General features: G+C 41.0%; 1 protein-coding gene and 1 long non-coding RNA gene across 9 annotated transcripts in view; one reads left to right on the plus strand and one right to left on the minus strand.

The window, feature by feature from the left end:
• The window catches only part of EPB41L4B (erythrocyte membrane protein band 4.1 like 4B), a 303,377-nt gene that overhangs the window by 26,774 nt on the left and 256,813 nt on the right, over nt 1-19,790 (minus strand). For 2 of the 3 annotated variants that reach the window (XM_059728508.1, XM_059728507.1), the window contains exons 21-22: nt 19,083-19,224; nt 18,522-18,599 (exon numbers count right to left, since the gene is read on the minus strand). In XM_059728508.1, coding sequence (XP_059584491.1) covers nt 18,522-18,599; nt 19,083-19,224 — 220 coding nt within the window. Of the gene's footprint in view, nt 1-12,614; nt 12,705-18,521; nt 18,600-19,082; nt 19,225-19,790 lie in introns of all 3 variants that reach the window. The other variant, XM_059728506.1, reaches the window with a different exon arrangement.
• LOC109282771 (uncharacterized) lies at nt 158-19,554 on the plus strand. Of its 6 annotated transcripts, XR_002089792.2 has the most exons (7): nt 158-268; nt 6,753-6,805; nt 6,889-7,041; nt 8,167-8,381; nt 15,580-15,696; nt 16,494-16,560; nt 19,118-19,554. It is a non-coding gene; the product is annotated as an uncharacterized LOC109282771 (long non-coding RNA). The 6 variants fall into 6 exon arrangements; XR_002089796.2 differs by lacking the exon at nt 6,753-6,805; XR_002089791.2 differs by lacking the exon at nt 158-268 and having other exon boundaries at nt 5,890-6,805; nt 19,094-19,554.

The following is a 19,790-nucleotide window of genomic DNA, read 5'->3' on the forward strand; positions in this document are numbered from 1 at the left end:
GCTTGGGCTCCATGGCAGGCAGCAGATGCCCAGAGCCTGGGCTGGCTGTGGCAGGCAGCCAGAAAGCTGCAAGCAACTGCACCAGGGCCTAAAGCGGCAGCGGTTGCACACACCCCTCAGGATTCACGACAGGAAAGGGGCCTGGGGCACTGCAATCCTGGCTGTTCCCTCATCATCTGCCTGGAGGCTCCCATTCACCCACCACCAGCAATGAGGATCAGGCCCCCCCTGGCTCTCACACCGCTTGCCCCTGGCATGCCAAGTCAAGGTATGTGTTGGGGTTGCGGTGTTTTTGGCACTCTGGCCAAAAACATTGCCGACCCCTGGTCTATACTATTTCCTGTGCTCTAATTAATTAACAAAAATCAAATAAATGCATTTGTTGGTGCATGTGCCTTTCATGCTGTAAGCAATGGTGAGATAGGTATGCTACAGCAACTGGCAACCTGGCTAAAACCAAACAACTGATTGCTTATGAAATATTCTGGCACATACGGGGTTTTCAGGTCTGTCTATGTCCAGCTTACCTATGTTTTAAGATAAGAATTGACTACAACTATCAGCTAATAGAGTTGTTTCCTTAGTCCAAGTAGTGGAGATTCAAGCTTTCAGCACTGAAATTTCACACCCCACCACTGAGGTAATTATTTCTGTATTTTCTTGCATATCACAACCCCTCAAATAAGACATGCACCTTGTTTTTGGATTATAGAACATAGGAAAGAAAGATTTGTCCAGAGTCAAAGCATGGAGCTGGATTTTTCATGGAAAGTTGTGCTGCACAAGGGATGCTCCTTTTCTCTTAGCCAGCAAGCAAGCAAACAGAGGCATCAGCCAAAAGCAATTCAATAGCACCTGTAAAATGGTTAACAACACTGGATTCTGCTTGTGCTTGCTGGCTGATACAGAGGCTGGTGGCCATTCTGCAGTACAACCTTTCCATGCTTCTGCTCCTCTGTATTTTTATTTCAGCAATGAAAATTAGTTTCCCTGCTTAAGACACACACACCAATTTTGAAGGGCTGATTTTCTGGTGGGGAGGGGCAGAAGCGGAGGAGGAAGGTGCGTATAGTGTGCAAGTGAATGAGATATTGGGCTTGTTGGGAATTTCCAACAAAAACATTTTTCCACCTGAAAATCCCAATTCATCAAATGCAAAAGAAATTGGCTTCCATTTTCATTTTACTGAACATTCATGGAAAAAAATATTTTGAAACTGTCAAAACGTTTCATTACAACACTTCCCATGTGAAACACTGTTTTTGAAATTAAATCATATCAAGTCATAATTCTGAAATCAAATTGTATAAAAACAAAACATTTTGATGACCAAAACAGATTTTTTTCCCCCACACCTGTTCAGTTTAGGAACTTTTTTTTTTTTTAATTTCAATTTTTTTCTGATTTGGGACAGGAACATTTTGATGAGTCAATAATTTTAATGAAATAAAGCTGTTTCTCTGATTACTTAGTAAGATCATTATAATGCAGTGACAAGAAAAAGAAAAATTTCCTATTTGCTCTTTTGACAACTTTTGCAAGTTGAAGGACTGACTCAGTCAGGAAACAGATCAAGCAGGAGATATTTCCAATTTCTACTGGAGCTTGGAAGCATTCAACTGAAATTCCTTGCAAAAGTAAGGCACTCGACATCAAAGTTGCTATCATGATTGAAAACTATGAATTAAATTGCCCAGGTATCAATTCAGATCATATTAGAAAGAAAACATACACAGTAGTTTCTTATTGGTGTCTACATATGAGTGCTGCTAATCATAGCATGAAAGAGAGAAAATATGAATGTTATAGCTGATGAGAGAAAACAAATTGTATGCATATCAGACTTCCAGAGAAGTCACCAATAGACCCGTAACAAAAAAAGCTTGTTGCTTGTGACGACAACATTTCTGAATTTAGTTTATTTATGGAGAAACAACCAAAATACAAGCCTAGCCTTGTGTAGGCTTCTATAGATCATCTTTTTATTGAATCAGGCATAAAAAGGAACTATATGGCCAGCTCCTATTTCCCCTGTTAGGTGCGCAAGTAAACTTGGGCAGATGCTCTTCCACTTTGTCCAAGTCCTTTAAAAAGCATTTGTATATCTACTTTGTTTATATGCCATCATCTTCGCCTGAACAGTAAGTGACAAAAAAGCAAGGAGGAGTATCACCCATCCACCTTTTATATTAACATTTTCTCAGGGAGAGTGGAAAAGGTGGATTGCACTTAGGTACATAATAGGTAGAGTATGATCTAACCCAATGGACATATCTACACGTTCATTAAAGTACAGCAGTTACTGTGCATTTAATTTAGTATTCATATAATCAAGTACTAAATAAATGTGCAGTAACCAGAGTTACTGTGCAGTAGTGCTAACAAATGGTTTCCTAGTGACATTACTGCACAGTAGCCTAATAATACTGTGTAGTGGTGTATTAGCACTGTTTGTTCTATGATGTGTACTGCAGTGTTATTAGGATACTGCACAGTTAGTGTCTGGTGTAGATGCGCCTAATATGTCTAAAAAGTCCGTCCCAACTCATGTTTGTCTATACTGTTTTTAAACTAAATTATTAATTGGCATCAACTGGAACAGCTACGTTTAGATCAGAGCTGCCAGTTCACTTCAGCTAAGGATCTGAAACCTCGTTCACCTGAGAGACGAAGCAAAAATGAGAAAAGAAAAAAAAGAGATTGGCTACAAACAGAAGCAAGCTCATTAGGCAAATAGGCCAAAAGCTTTACATTCCTAACTTCCAATGAGAATTAGGTACTAATTCACTTTACACTTTTGCCAGTCCAGTTAGGCACTCAAAAATCTTGAAAAAAGCTGACCAGTTGCCATTTGTTTGCTTTCATTTACTTGATTCCCTTTGCCTACGCTGATTTTTCCTTCATCCAGAAGAGAAAAAAACTGTCATTGGCTTAAAACATTATTTTTATTTTTGTTCCTTTGGTTATGGTTTCTTTCTTTCAAACTACAGTAGCATTCAGCAAAAACTACAATATTGATTTTCTTCAGTACTATAAAACTGTTGGCATATTCTGCCAATTCAAAATCTGGTACATAAGTTGTTGATTAACAATGATGTTGTGCTAGCTCTAGTACTGGATTTACTCATATAAAAGACAAGACTTTTCTCCCCCCTGGCAGCATCTTATATCTGCATACAAAAAAACCCTCATTAAATGCATTGTCTGTCATTAAACTGCTGCCAGAAGCAGCATGTGCTCTGTAATGGAAACCAAATATGATGTTGAATACAGCCCACACTGAGCATGTCTGTAAAACACATTACCCATATTGAGCAAACATACCGATTTTTTTCCCAAAAATATTTACACACCTCTTTTAATCTGTCTTGTGACCAATATGTTTCACTCACCAGTCCAAACCACACTTTCACAATTACACTTTTCTCATTTCTGTTACAATGACTGCAAACATATTGATGGAAACTTACCACAAAGCTAGGTTAGTATAGCTCATCTGAATAAGATGTGCTCAAATCCCCCTCAGTGCTGACTCTTTTTCAATTTATGGTGAAACACTACATTAAATACATTTTTAATTCCTCCTCACTCCCACAGCTGAGCAGCACCTTTATGATTCCTGTTTCTTCACCAGCCTTAAATGTCTGGCAAACATCACCAGACATCTATGTAAATGAGAGGCTCTGCTGCCTCCTCTCTCAGTCCATTGCATGTGATTGCTGTGGCCCTTCTCTCTATGAAGTGAAGCCAGACCAGGTTGCCCTGTGCCTGATCTGTATATAAATTTTCGGAGGATCCTAGGACTTGTGACAAGAACACTTGGTTCCAGTCATGAACAGGGGGGTAATTAGTACATGGATCCTTTGGGGGAAGGGGGGTGGGAATATCTGGAGTGTACACAGATACTGAGCAATGCAGATCTTTGGGATCACCGTGACTTGAAAAGATGTTGACTCTGCTGGGGCCCACCCCAGTGAGCTATATTATAAATCAGGGGTTTTCAACCTTTTTTAATAAGTGTAACCCCAGTGCCTGGCACCTTATGGAAGGCCAGGAACCTCCTCCTATACAGAAAAATGGATGTAGAAGTAGTAGGCTGCGTGAAGATGGCCCTGAGCGAACACTGGACGTACTACCAGAAATCGGTAGCAGAGGATGGAGAAGATGCAGCAAACGCCACCTGGCACAGGACCATACAACCCTCACCGAGTGAAGAAGGGGGCGAAGGTAGCGGAGAAGAGGAACAGATGAGTGGAACAGAGGACAGTGACAGCAGCAGCAGCAGCGGGTCCTCCAGCAGAAGCTGGAGTGACAGTGACAGAGAGACCATTTGAGCTGAGTACCTGACCCTGGAAGTGGGGCAAGGGTGGAAACGAAGGGAGGGCTAGTCGGTGGGACCAGAAGGGACTGAGGTTTTTGTTTGTGTGTGTTGTGTGCATTTGAGGATATTATAACGGGTACGGGTGGCCAGCAGGCCTTTGTACGAGGGCACGGGTGTGGTTTTCTGTAACGGGATAGGAATAATCCTTTTGGGATGTAATAGGTTAGAGCATAGATATATATAACCTTATAAATATAGAGTTATATTTTTACAAAATCAAAACAAAACCCAAAAAACCCAAAACCCAGTGCCTGGTTGTGGAGCTGGGGGGAGCATGGCCGGATGTGGAGCAGTGGCAGCGTGGGGTGGTGAGTGGTGGGTGGCGGTGGCAGTGGCTGCATGTGAGTTTCCACCTCCCCCTCCCCCCCGCTGCATCTGGCTGGCAGGGTGGTGCCTGTGCACCGCTGACCTCGGCACCCCACCCCGAGCCTTGCTTCTGGGAGGCAGCGGCATGGAGTGGTGGTGCTCCGTCCCTGCCTGCTTGCAGGTACCCCGCTAGGGCCTTTCCAAGTACCCCCGGGGGGTACACGTACCCCTGGTTGACAACCCCTGCAATAAATCATGAACCTTTGGGCTAATATCATGAATTGTTTGCATTATATATAAGTAAGTACAAAAGTGCTATTCAAAAGTATGTTTATGTACCTATGCTGAAACTTAGGGCAGTTTGTAAAAAAGGTATAATGCATTAATTCTGGATGAACTAAATCTACAGATACCCATATTAATTTGTCTATATGTAAATTACTATAGATATGTTTATAGAAGTACTTCTGCTCCACTTCTGTATCTGCTGTGGTGCACGCAGGAGACCCCCCCGGCTCGGTGACTGGTGCCTCCTGGGTCTGGGGGGGGGGTACCCGGGGTCCCCCTGTGGCCAATTGCCGAGCCAGGGGGGTGTGGAGGAGGGAGTCCTCCACATGCTCCCGTGGAACGCTCCATCCACCCCACCCCACCCCAATTCACAAGCTGCGCCTGGTATGTAGAAAAAAAATTTAAAGCTGTGTCTATGGCCGAATCGCTGATTCTCTGAATCAGAAGTGAATCTTCAGATTCAGCTGAATCAAATCAGGACAGTGATCTGAATCAGTGAATTGAATCACTGTTCCCCAAATCAAGCCAAATCCGAATCTGAATCAAATACTGCCTGCTTCGCACACCCCTATTATGCACCCCATGTTAACATCCTTGCAAGATGCAGTGTTTTCATTTATACAAGTGATTTCAATCATCTGAACTGCTTTTCATTGCTAAGTACAAATAGGATTAGTTTATTAGTGCCTGATACGTTTTCCTCCAAATCTCCAAAGGGATTCAGATAATCAAGGATGTACAATTTCAGTAAATATAAAGAAAGTAATTCATTGTCCAATATATAAAAACTATATAATTTCGGAGCAGTTAGTAACATGAGACTGAAGGGGATATTTAATCCAGTTCAATTCAATGCTGTGGTAGACAGTCATGTCTAGCAATCTCTTTCATAAATCAACCAAGTTCTTATAAATGTTAGAATTTAGGGTTTTGTCTTTGCTACTTCTACTGGAAGACTGTTCCAGAATCTTACTCATCCTGATAATTGTCATAATAGCTATCACAGTGACTCAAACATCCTCAGGTAATGGGAGAAAAATCCTTCATATTCTTCCATCAGGCCAGATGATTGTACAGGCCCAATAACTATCCTGTAATCTGCCATGCAGCAAACTCAAACTCTGGCACTAAAAATGAGAGCCTTTACACACTGACTGCGATCCTGTACCTACCCTTGGCTTTGCCAGAGAGTCTACCAGAAGGACTACTGGTGGGAGAAGTCTCATGAAAAGATGCTTCCCCTGGAAAAATAATTTGAATGCCTGACTCAATTCTTGTCTTCAGGTCAGTCACTTGTTACCAAAAATAATCTGATCCACTGCTCACTATTCAACAGCAGCCAAACAGGAGATGTAAAATGGGCATGCCACTAAACTCAACTACTATATATTTTTTCAGAGCAGCTTATGAAAAATTCTTCATAACTTGGCTTTCTTTTTGGCACCCTATTCTGTTCACATGCACATCAACTTCCATTTATCACATATCCACTGAGGGAAATCAAGCAGCAAGTTTCACCTTCCAGATCATCTTCTTTCTGCCAAAATCCAGCTCCAATTAGTTCGAAAACCCAAAGATGTTGTATCAACTGTAGCAACTTTCTGGAGCTCAGTACCACAGTACTGTCCTTATTGTCCATCCAAGAAGTGAATAAACAGACAATTATACAAAGCATAGAAGATTGCTTAAGGAAGGGAGTACGTATAAAACAGCAATACATTTCAATGCTTTCTACCTGTATGTGCTTCTTTACTAATGACCTCATCATTGACTATAGGTGTTCAATATTACATATGGGATGGAGGCAAATTCCAAAACATTCAGAGAGTGGTAAGTTAACAATAATTTAATTTTACCAGTGGTCTTGAACCAGAGATACAACAAGCTGTTTTTGAACCTGACTGTTTTCCCAGGTACTCCAGCCACCCTGAATTCAGTCAGCATACTAAGAGTCAGCAAGAGTCTTGTGCTTGAACACACAGATCTGAGTATGAATTGCAGAAATATTTCTGAAGTCCTATCTACAGTATTTTATTTACAGCAACTGCCAAAAGCAGTTAGGAAATGTAAGTACCAATATGCTTTCATCAATTATTTTGGTTGCCCAAGCAATGTGACTTTTTAAAATGTGCTGAAGACCATTCTCTAGTTATCAGAATACTCCATTTAGTATAAATGACCCACAAGTGATTTGCCTTTGATGTATTTGTTCAAAGCGAGCTGACTGCTTGAATCGACATCCACAACAGCTTTGCACTACACACGGTGTCTTATATTTTTCCCCCCCAGGACCAGAGCAAAATGGCTCATACTTGAATTTACCAGACTGTGACAGGCTGGTGCACTGAACTATGTCCCTCCATTAAATTGTGTTCCTATCTGATGGAAGACGAAATTCTCTTTACATTTGGCTTAGAAAAGTCCCTTTTTATCCTGCAATATCAATTTTTCAATCTAAACTGTTTCCTTGAGTTTACATGGAAGCAGGTTTATTGCCTGTTGCGATGAGTTTCTGTATTAAGGTTATTCACTTTAACAACAACAGCTCTTTGTCATGCTTCAGATTAAAATGGCTCAAAGAGCACAATTTTAAAAAAGAAACTTAAATGTATTATATATTTAAAATGTGCATGCAGCTGCTCATTTTGACTTGCATGTAGAATTACCATGCTTCTCCAAATAAACTTGGTATTTGTGCATGCAAATAAATTATGCTTTTAACTGTGTAGTTGTTTCTAAAAAAAAGAAAATTAGACATGCAGTCATTATAACTGCATAGTGCATATGGACATTAGGCATGTGCATTTTTGTATTGTCCCTTTAAAGAATAGTGTTCTTAATTTTTACAGTCCCATCTATCAAGGAATGTTTTCTTCTCAGAGAGGCAGAAAGTCTTGATTGCTAAGGTATACTTATATTATAATGCTTCTCTAGAGGGTTTAGGTGAATGTATTTACCTTCAGTTTTCTTGATTCAGTACAAGGGAAGTATTTATAAATTTATGTCTGATTAAGATATCTTAGAGTTCTTTGGAGCATCTGGAAATGCATGCTATATAACTTCAGACAGAATAGGTATCTGCTTTCTAATTTGTCTAATATAATTCTTGAACTGCATTCTGACCACTTTTGCTTGGTGTGAAATACAAATGAGACTGGTTTATTAATGATGGAGCACTTTGTTCAACACAGGTCCCAGACTGGCTGAAGCAGCTGCCAGATGAAGTATGCTAGGGAAAGGCCAGATCTGGCTGGCAGAATCTGCCTACAGGCATGCACTGTGTAGTGTGGGTCGGATCAGACTCGGGCAGCTCTGGGGGATGGATGGTGGGGCTCTGTGAGCCAGAAGTGGCCTGTGGGCTGTATGATTGACACCCCTGATCTACAGGCTCCTTGTAACATTACAGGTATCCCATGACTGAACTATTTCTTCCTTCTTCACAACTCTTTAAATGTAATCAGCTGAAAGAGCTGACCATTAATTTTCCATCAAATCTGTAATAAAAACAAAGCACCATAATATTTCCAACTATTCCTCAAAGTGTATTATAACTAGGCTGTCTATACTGAGACTTCATAATCATTAGATCTAATGATAGTAGAAGAATCCAATACATAGTGGAACTTAATTTGGGCTCCATTCAAAGGCTTTTTGGCTAGCCGTCTCTTTGCAAACTTACCTAACAAAAGGACTGTGTGGGCCTTTGGTAACTATTGCTAAAGTTAAAGAGATTTTACAAACTTATCTAAAAATAAACTATAAAAAAACATACAATTATTAAATCATTTAAATAATTTTTAAATGAACTTAAATATTTATCATTTTTAAAATATAATTTTTTACATATATCTCTATTTTGGAAAAGGCAAACAAGTTGAAATTGTTTCTCCACTTACCATTTTCCACCAATAGGTGGCATCTGTAGTACTACTAATTCTGAAGTTATAGTATGAAGTAAGAGCAGGTACAGTTTGCATATAGCCGGACAGCAGTAAATGTATATCTTTTGAATTCATTTTAATGTGTTTGTTATCATGCCCCAGTGCATCCATTTAATGTCTACAGATTCTGAATTACTATAATTTTGGGTTTATTGGTAATTCCAAAACTTGTAACAATATAAATCTTAGCCTCCAAACTTGGCTGCTCCCCAGCTCCAAGACTTGTTTTTATTTTCTTGGTTCCCCCTCAGGCCCAGAGAAGAAGGGGCCTACACCTCTTTGCTGGATATTTCTGCATACACTTGTCAGCATGATTCAGCAACTGTTATACTGTGTGTGTATGTAGGGTTTTTGCATTTCAGCATACAGTGAACTAAAAGAGCCCTGTATTCCTAGATGTCTTAGTTCATTACAAATCATACTTGTTCAATATAGGAATGGAATAATTTTCACTTTTATTTGAATTTCCAGATCCCCAAGAGGCAAAAAGTCAAGGGCAGGAAAGGGTTTGGAGAAGTGGAAGAGAGAAAGAGAGAGTGATCTTGACGGCAAAAAGGCATTGCTACAATTTCAGACTCAGTTTTAATAAAACACAATCCAGCTATTATTATAGCTCCCTAAATAAAACACTATTTTATTAAAATCACAATTCTGCTCTAAAGTATACAATGCATGTAAACAGCATAATGCATGCTCACACCCTGAGGGCAATGTTTCGAGTTGCAGTGCACACATTCAGAAAAGGGAGTGATTTATTTTCTTTGGGCATGTTATGTGTATGCGCTAAATTATTTTTGCTGAAAGCATAGGATGCACAGTGATCAGATGACAGTAGTATGCAGGAGGGGGAGCAGAGGAGAATGTGAGATGGCTTGGCAGAATAAGACAAACATTTTAAGAAAGTAGGGTGTGTGTATATGAAATGGGGGCCCTAAATTGAAGCGGTAGGGTTTTAAAAACACAGCTTCAATTTAGGGTGAAGTAAACCCCCATGTTGTGTGCACCTATCTCTTACCTGCCTCTGGCAGTTGGGAGGGGAGGGTGAGCTGCTGGCGGGCAGAGTGATCCCAGGGCTGCGGGGGGAGGGGAGGGCTGATGCCTCCTTCCACAACAGGGGCAGCCCTCCCCGCCCCCGGGCAACACCCACCCGCAGGCACCTGGATCGGGCAGTCCTGGGCGGCACCGCAGCTGCGGAGGGAAGGACTTGGTCCCTGTGCAGCTCAGTCAGGTAGGCAGGCTCCAGGGGAAAAAAAGGAAAAGATCAGGTTTGCCGCTTTTTTTTTTTTCCTTTGGTGTAAGCTGTTTTCCTGGGCTGCTGCCAGGCTGCCTGCATGGGCTGCTTGCACAGTCCCTGAGCTTCATGGAGCCCAGTGTTTCGCTCCGCAGTTGTAGGGCAGCAAACTAAAACTCCTTAGAGGTGTTTTAGTTTGCTGCACCCCAAAGTCATTTGAAGTGCATTACGCTGCTGAATGTGCTACAGTAACTGGAATTAATGTGCAATATGCTGCCGACACGTGCAAACACCAGCACCATTAAAGTGGTGCAAAAGCATTTAACCCACTTTAAAGTGCTGTGCACACATGCCCCTTGTTTTGTCTACACATGCCCGCAGATACCTGAGGGGAAGTGCCTTTCACCTCTAGCTCTCCAGTCCAAAGCTAGTTTTGGCTGCTACGCTTCCCTATGTATATTTCCTTGCTATAACCTATGCAAAATGAGTTGCTGAAGTCAGCCCATTCCTAGTGGTCAGGTGTTCATTTCATACTTGGTCTGCTTTTATGAACTGTCTAAGTACCAAGGTCCTGGGATTAATGATGATGAGGAACTAAGCATTCTCCCAGCCATAAGAGTAGTTCCTTCCAAGTCAGGACTGAAATAGTGAAGGAGACTGCAGTCAGGCTCACTTCCAGTACTAGACCTATGTAACTGGAGAATGAATGTGTCTAAATATATTATCTAAATTGACTGTGAACTGTTTCTGACCATAACGTTCAGCAGGGATTATAACCTTTACTGCATGGCCAAAATCAGATAATAACTAAGAACCTGAAACAGGGCACTGAGGACCATCAACAATACTATGGCTTTGACCTGGCAGGACAATGGAAATCATTCAGCAGAGACATTTGCTGCTAAAAACCTGCTGACACCAATCTTGTTGAAAGTGGGAGGATGGAAACAATCTCGTTGAAGGTGGGAGGATGGAAAACACTCAAGAGAAAGGCAGGAATGTGTTAAAAACTGTTCTTCATTTAAAAAGATGCTCTCTTAATGTCATCATCTAAACAAGAGAGATTGCACTTTTGAAAGAGCCACCCAGATACTATGTGAAGAATTGCTGCAGTACAGAAAGAAAACCCCCATGAATCACACACTGCTGGTTACGACATATCATTCCTCCCTGGAACCTATACAGAAACTCCTTGAACTACTGCAACCCATACTAGATGAAAACCCAATTCTTAAGGAGATCTTCCCAGAACCATCCATCCTAGCCTTTAAGCAAGCACTGAATTCGCCAATCTCATCACCAGAAGCAAACTTCCTACAGCCCAAAACACACTGAATGGATCCAGACCGTGCCATGACAAGAAATGCAAAACCTGCCAACACATCTTCACCACCCCCACTATTACTACACCCCACAACAGAACCATTCCTGGATCTTACAGCTGCACCTCCAGAAATGTAATATACCTCATCCAATGCACCAAATGCCCTGGTGGAAAATATGTAGGAGATACTAAACAACAACTGTGTACCAGAAAGAATGCACACCGAAAATCTATCAAAGACAAGAATACCCAATTACCTGTGGAGCACATTTCTCACAAAAAACACTCTCTCCAATTTCTCAGTTCTAATCCTCAAAGGGAATTTACGAAACACCTTTTTGCAGACAAGCTTATGAACTTCACTTCATAAATCTACTGGATACAAAAAATCATGAACTACATGTAGATGTTGGATTTATGACACATTATAACCAGTCTAATATCTGATACTCCAGGTAACCTCTCTACTATTTACCAGGTGTATTGTTATCATCGGGTCTACATTCCCCTCCCTCCCCACCTATATCTCACCCATTGACTGCCTCAATTTGCATTTTCACTAACTGGCTTTCTTGTATGCATACTGGCCTCTGTCATCTTTTCTATTCTATCTAGGAAGAACATAGACCAACTGAACTGCAGATGTTTCTACAGCCTGACAAAGGGTGTTTGTACCCAAAAGCTTGCAAAGAAGAATTTTCCCAACTATTTCAGTTGGTCTAAATAAAGATATTGGATTTACCCAAAGAGCCTTGTCTGTCCATGTCCTTAGAGCAACACTGCTACAACCTATACCCCATCATCCAAATAAGAAGGTTGAGCTTGAGAAGCTGGGAAGAGGAGAAATCTTGGACCCCACACTTCAAAGGATATTGACTAAAACATAGAAGATTCTCAGGGCTTGAGCTCAGGCAGGGTTTCAACTCATGCAGGATTTTACAGTCTCCATCTGGTCACAACAGCAGGGCAAAATAATCAGGCTTGAACTCCCTCATGTAGGAACATATAACACTGGAAGGCTCTTGCATTCTCTGGGCTTGGCAAACATTCTGGCAAGCATAGTCTCCTAGTACCTTCAGTCTTTCACTCAGTTTGAGGATGTACCATACAACATTCATTTCACAGTTAGTCTATTCTTCCTACCTCTCTTTTAAGTATAATTGGATACCCCTGGGTTGTCAGCTGTAAAGTAGTTTGAATGGGAAGAAGTCCTCCAAGGCTTGCAGAATTTCTCTAGTAAAATCAAAAGAAACAAAATAAATAAACCAAAAAAAGCAAACCGAAAGAGTACATAGGGCAGCAGTTGGAACTGGTCCCAATGTTTATTGTTATTTCAGTTAGCCATTGTGAGGCCAGTGAGAGGTACACTCTCAGGGCAATATGCAGATATACATAGGTTATTTATGTGTAACAGGCACATAACTCCATCAGAGATGAAGCAAAATATGTACCTGGGTATGTTATAGTTTTCTTAGGGAGGCCTGTCCCAGTGTACATGTTAAGCAAATCTGAGGCTATAACTGCAACAGTTATTGACTGGATGGCCACCAACTCTGGACTGCATAGACTACTGCTGACATGATATAATTCTGTACTTTCTTGGTAGGCTCCATTATGTCCATTGTGATCTTCTCAAGAAGAGTCTTTAAAAGAGGCAGGAGGACAGAAAGGATGGGCAGAAACAACCTGAGGGCCTCCAGTTAGCACCTGGGGCAGGAGTCATGAAAACTGAAGATGTCTTTATGGCTCCTTGGGCCAAGAAACTCCTTCTGAAAGGCTCTTCCTTCTAAAAACTGCATCTGTTGTTCCTTCATCTAGTTCATGCAGACCACATGGTTTGAGAGAGATTTCAGCAGCTTGAAGTAAGGAAGCTGTTTATCTAGATTTGGCCTGATCACCTAACCATACACATACCAAGCCTCCCTTCAAGGTGTTACTAAAATTGTTGTTCCTGTCCTCTCCTTCTTCAGATTCAAGTCAAAAGCAGGAAAGGAGTGGAAGGAATAAAAGACCCAGCCAGATTCCTACTCTTCCAATGCATGGGCCTTCTAGGCTTCTGCCCAACTGATCTTAAGCAGTCCAAATCTGCCACCAGCTCAACTACCTGGTCTCATCCCAGCTGTCATCAAACTTAGCCCTCCAGCTAGTTTAACTCTTCTGGCTTCCAGCCTAAAGACTCCTGGCTGCATCTCTGACCTATTATTATCTATAGCCATAATAGGGCTTGTACCCTGTTCAGGCAGTGCCTAGTTGCCTTGTTACTGGTTTCCTTAACAGCTCCAGGCGAAGCCTACTGACCTATCACTACATTCAGTAATGCATTAAAAAGTTCCCATATTATTCATATTTTCCTGATGTCAACAACTTTGTTCCTGTTCTCACAATCACTGGCCACATGCGTTAGTTTAATGCGTTAGCTTCTCACTTCATGTGTGGAAAATGAAGGCATACCACTTTTTGACATGGATGCCCCAAAACTTCTTTCTTCTAATTACCTGAAATCTTGCGTAGTCGTATGTGATTCTTTAACATCTGCAACCTGTCATGATGTGATAATTAATTTTTCAAAACAAAATCAACAGCTAAATTTACATTTTTTTCATTGTTACCTTTTGGAAAAAAGGTTAGCTTTCAACAAATAAATAGCTCTTACTTTCCCCTCAGATGAGGGAAGACAGTAATTGACCTCCATGACTACCCACACATGGTCCCATGGTGTCAGCATGAGCAGTTTAAGAATATGAATTCCACCCTAATCTTGGTTCATACAGTCCATGTCTTATGTCATAGCTTCTGGGCTTTCTACCCTGCTTTCACTCCATTTGCATTTCCTGTTTGTGTGAATCTGAGATTTTAGCCAGGATCTCCTATGCCTTGAAAGAGGAGGGAAATTAGCAGTAAACCTACAGCATGAAGGGAATTTCACATTCAGAGGATGCCATACATGTTCATACTTTCACTTTCTCTGACATTAAATTTAAGTAGCTATCTATAGTTCATCACTGTTTTAAGAATGCATCATAGAAGATATCCAGCTAAGGGAACAGACATGATGACAGGGAAGAACTAGGAAGTTTTTGATTTAAAGGAATAAGTACTGAAAGATCACATGACTAGTAATAATTTTGCTTATGCAGTGTGTGGTATGATGATAAACAAGGAGTTTTCCCTGGGTGTGTGGACTGTGTGATCAAACATTCTACCATGCGCAGATGATGCTACTTCTGTCAGTGAAGTATCTTAAAGAATGAAATCTTCAACAAGTCAAGTAAATATATAATGCAAATTGGATGCAACCATAAAACATATACCAAAGACCATGCCTTTGCCTATAAATCATCAGAACACCACTGTGCTTTACATCAGATTTACATCAGTGGGTGGTTTGGCCTCACATGGTCACCACAACGATGACTAACAAAAATAGAACTGGACCCAACTCAGAAGTTTTCAATTTGAATTTCCCTGTTATTTAGTTTCAGTTTGGGTCTCAGTGCTTTGGTAAATAGGCTTTGATTCAGCACTCAACTGACAGGATGATAAGTAAGGAATATTGTAGAGAAAGGTCTGCAAACAATAATTGCTCACTGGAACATAGGTTGACCTTTGTAGACGTTAAATGAAACAAAGAAGTTGATTGATGGTGTGTGGTACATTTGCCATGCCTGTTTAAAAGCCCCCCCAAAAAAGGAATTTAAAGTCAATTATAACCTGTAGTATGGAAAATAATATCAATAAGAAGGGGAATGAAAAGAGTGGAAACATAGGATATTAAGGAAGAACTTCTGTCCTGTCATCTGGGGAAGGACGAGCATGCAACATTATAGTAGCTTTTAAAAAATGATAGCCTATAGTGGGTCAGGTATTAAAATCTTCAGTTTTCTGAATATAAATGACAATTTCAGCTTAACATAATTAAATGCCACAGAAGGTGCATCAAAACAAGAAACACATGCGTCAGATCAAAGAGAACTCTATTAATTGAGCCACAACGTTTGAAAGTAGGGAAGGTCTATGAAACTTGTATGTTCCAATGCGTCTCATGTCAAACTAAGCCTGCAGATTCCCTTTACTCTCTCTGACTAATGCCCTGCTCTTCTCCTTCCAGATGATTCACTCACTTTGGAAATATTATAAGCTGCAATTCCTCATTTTTCTGAATTCAGGAGCTCCCTTGCCTGATATTTTCAGAAGTCCACACAGCTCCATCTTGCCATTGCATTAGGTGAGGATGCCTTCTACAGGACACTCTTCAATCTGCGAAGATCTACTAGACTGCAAAAGCAGGCCTATCTCCCCTTCTATGCTTCATACACAGGAATAATAAAAAGTCTTCTCTCTCAGCTACTGCAAGAGGAATGGAGGTAGAAGGAAAACCCTGAATTGTTGAAGGAAGGGAAGGGAAAGAAGTCTGGAAAAGCTCAAGAGAGAGAATCAGGACAGAGGGTGCATGTTCCAAAATGTAGGGAGAGAAAGAACGAGAGAGAGAGAGAGAGAGAGAGAGCGCAATTAAAAAGATACTTCACCAGATACACAAGGGAATTCTTGGCTTCATGGAACAGTTGACATTTTTTAATGATGTTCAATTGACCGGTCAACTGACTTTGATTGGTCAACCTTACTCCTAATAGCTCCCTACCCTTGCAAACACTAGGTCCCATCCAACGCTCCTCCTCCACACCCCCACACAAGTTATCCTCCAAGACTACATCTTTTTCATGCGTAGCTGTAGTCCTCAGGTTCTAAGACAGCACATCTGACAACAACACTATAAACAAACTACCGACATAAGATTCACTGAAAGCATTCCAACATTAGTGAGCCAGATTCACAGTAATTTTAATTATGAGCCAAGGTTAACAATGTAAATATCAAAGGCTTTGTCACAGTATAAAGTGAGTTTATCCAGAGAAATGCACAAGGTCTCTGAACTTTTCTTGGCCTGCATAGTGAAGATCTGGTGCCTAGATTTCCTGAAAGAAATAACTGTTTTGTTTTTTTCCCCCTTTTCTTTAAATCAAGAACTCTTAACCTGTAGGGTCTTGAAAAGCAAGATTGCAACAGAGCCTTGTGAAGTTTTTCAAAACAGGTATGTGAATGTGCCAGGATCTTTCCCCATACAGAGATCAGATAAGGTGATTTCCATACTACATTCTCTGTAAGCCAAAGAGGGTGATCAGAGGATGTGGCTGGGGTGGACCTAGAGGGGTTGCAGTGGCACAGACACAGCCCCCTTTCAGTCAACACTACAGGAGCAACAGTTGGGGAATGTTTTTAAGTCCCTGAAAGAAATAAGAATTCCTTTCTTCTTAACCTTGCATGGCACATCCCATCCTCTTCTATTCCCCTACTCCCCAGTCACCAATAGCACTGTCCCTGCTGATCCAGTGGCAAGGGGCTCCACAACCCTTCTACCCTACCCCAGCCAGGCTTTATGGCATGCCAGGCTCAGCCAGAGACAGCAGCAGCAACAAACAGGTTCCTGTTCCCTGCTCAGTTCCCCAGATTTTCCCCATCAACCAGAGTGCAGGTGCAGGCAAGGGAACCTACCTGTTGATGCTACTGACTCTGGCTGAACTCAGCTTTATGTGCAGCCCAGTTGGAGTAGGGTAGGGGTGGCTCTGGAGCCTTCTGCCCCTGAGGCAGCCAAGGTCAGTGGAGACAGTGGCAGTGGTGGGCAGGGGAGGGTGGTGGGAAGGGGACGTGTTGATGAGCACAGATGGGAAGTGAGGGGGGACAGAATGGAGAGGAAAGATTCTTACCTGATTGGAGGACTTAAAGTCCCTGCTTGCTGCTCCCATGGTGTGGTAGACCCTCCTGGTAGGGGGGGAGTGGGAGGAAGCTAGAAGCAGGGGGTGCAGCTGCCCCTGCAGCACTGGCAGCTGCTCCTGCACCCCCTCTTTGCAAAATCCTGGATCTGTCCATGGATGTGGCCAAAGATCCACATGATTTCTGCCCATACTTGGAGAACGTACTGAGGGGGGAGGGCTTAGAATGAATGGATCAGCATGAGATATTGGTGTGCGGGGCATTCATTTTGTGAAACATGCAAAAAAGCACATTGCCTATTCAACCTGTGACACAGGGTGGCTTAGCAATTGGTGGCAGAGAACATATCTGTCTTTGAAGCAAAGGTTATTCCACACAATGACTTTCACATAATCACCTACAAAGATCTAGCAGTCTAGTAAAAGCATGCTGACGGGATCCTATAGCTGGCATGCCTTTTAATTCAAATCCATTTATACCAGCAAATATTACAAGCCCTTTTATTATTACTATTATTGACTGTAATTTCCCAGTGACAATAAAGACTTGATAACGTGACCAGCAGAGGAGTTGCAAGGTATCATATTTGTGATACATGATAATTTTAGAAAACACAGTTCAGGATAAAAGAAGTATATGATAGAGTACTGACTGGGGATGCAGGGTGGAAGCCTGATATCACTGAAGTAAACAGAAACTTTCTTTTTGGTTTCACTGCGGCCAGGAATTCAGTCCAGGTTTTAAACAAAATCATATATTTGGTTCAGAGCATACTGTTCCAAAAATTAAAATTAACGATGAATGGTATCCATTTTATTAAGGTTATTAGACTGTTATTTTTTGTTAAGGCAAATCGAGACATGCTGGCCCAAGGGTGGAAGCTTCCTCACAGTCCTGTTGGTTGAGCTCTTTAAATGGAAGAGGAGGGATACCTACAGATAACTCCTGAGGACAAATCTATTAAGCCTTTAGAAAGGCAAATTTATTGCACAGAAGAGCACGGTAAAACTGGTGCACTCCAGTAAGATGCCAGTAAAGATCTCCAGCGTGAAACAGCCAACCATCTCCAGCAGTCCAACCATAACATTGGTCAATATAAACATTAATGGGCTAATTTGCAGAAACACTGAATTGACTTTTGTGGGTGCTTAGCACTACTGAAAATCAGGCTATAATTTTTTTTGTTCAAGTAATTAAACAACATGCAACACAAGAAAACTGTCAGTTCTTGTTTTCAGATAGACATTTTGCTTTTCTGGGTTGCAAACTGTAATTATTTACCATGGGTGTAGCTTCCGTGAAATCCATCAGAAGATCCCCTGGTTCCAAAGTAAATGTACTTCCAACATCTGTAGGGCTCTAAAGGCAGGGGAAAGATGTGGTAAACACTGACTTTTTTGCAATTATAGTTTAAAATGCATTAAATAGAAAGTAAGTTTGAAAATCCCACATACAGTTTTTAAACACAATTTGATAGGCAATTCTCTTTTTGTTGGACAACAAACTAGTTCATCTTGGAAGCAAAATAAATGTCCATTTAATCCTGATGTGACACTTGATGAATTTGATGGAAAGGCTCCCATTGAGTTCATGGCCTTTGGATCAGGCCATGAGAATTACAGCCCTAAACTTCTGTGAATACCCTTAACAATTTTTTGCCACTGTGCATGCACACACACACACAGTACAGCATAAGCACATTGTTTACAATTCTGCACTGAAAACTACTTTACTCTCAAATATAAAAGAACTATATCCAATAAAAACATTTTAACCATAACTATTTCTGTGATTTCACATCTGCTTTCTAGCATGTTTTCTCCCTCTCTTTTGGTATGATACCTTTGCACCAGGTGACATCTGGGTTTGTCCTTCAGACATTTGGGGCGTACAAGTCTTTTGTGACACAGGAGAGGCAGATGACACAGAAGTTGATGCTGCTGCTGCTGCTGCCGCCAAGGCTGGAGGAAGGTCGTCTTCATCACTATTGTTAAAAGTGCACAATGTTTATTTCATTAGAGTTGCATGTATCTATCCATGTAATATGATTTTGACTATACTTATTTTTGGAGGAGAAAAGAAATGAGGAGAAGAATCTGGGGGCTCTTGGAAGAATTTGGGGGGGCCCACAGCACTTCTGAATGTCATTCTCTTGATCATCCCACATATGATTTAATGCTTATCAGCAAGTTTGCAAATAAATTAGATTTTCGTTTTAAAATTTAATGTCTTTATTAAACAATGGAATAGCTAAGCAGTGCCTATGAATGCTTTTAAATGGCATGTGGTTTCTAAGCTAACTTAATATTATGTACATGTAATTATTAGTGTTATTTCTGGATATATACTTTACTGAATATATGCAAAAGTTCATCTATTTTATATTTCAATGTTTTTTGTTTTTCATGTTTGCACTTCAGTATGCTCTGGGCTTACAATACCAATAGAAACAAGTTCAAGTGGATCCATAGCGTCAGGTTCTCCACTTGAATTAGTCCAAGAGTAGATCTGGTGCAGAGTACACAGCTGGCATGTGATTTCATTTACAAA

This window comes from Alligator mississippiensis, chromosome 5 (assembly GCF_030867095.1).
Source record: "Alligator mississippiensis isolate rAllMis1 chromosome 5, rAllMis1, whole genome shotgun sequence".
Lineage (NCBI taxonomy): Eukaryota > Metazoa > Chordata > Crocodylia > Alligatoridae > Alligator > Alligator mississippiensis.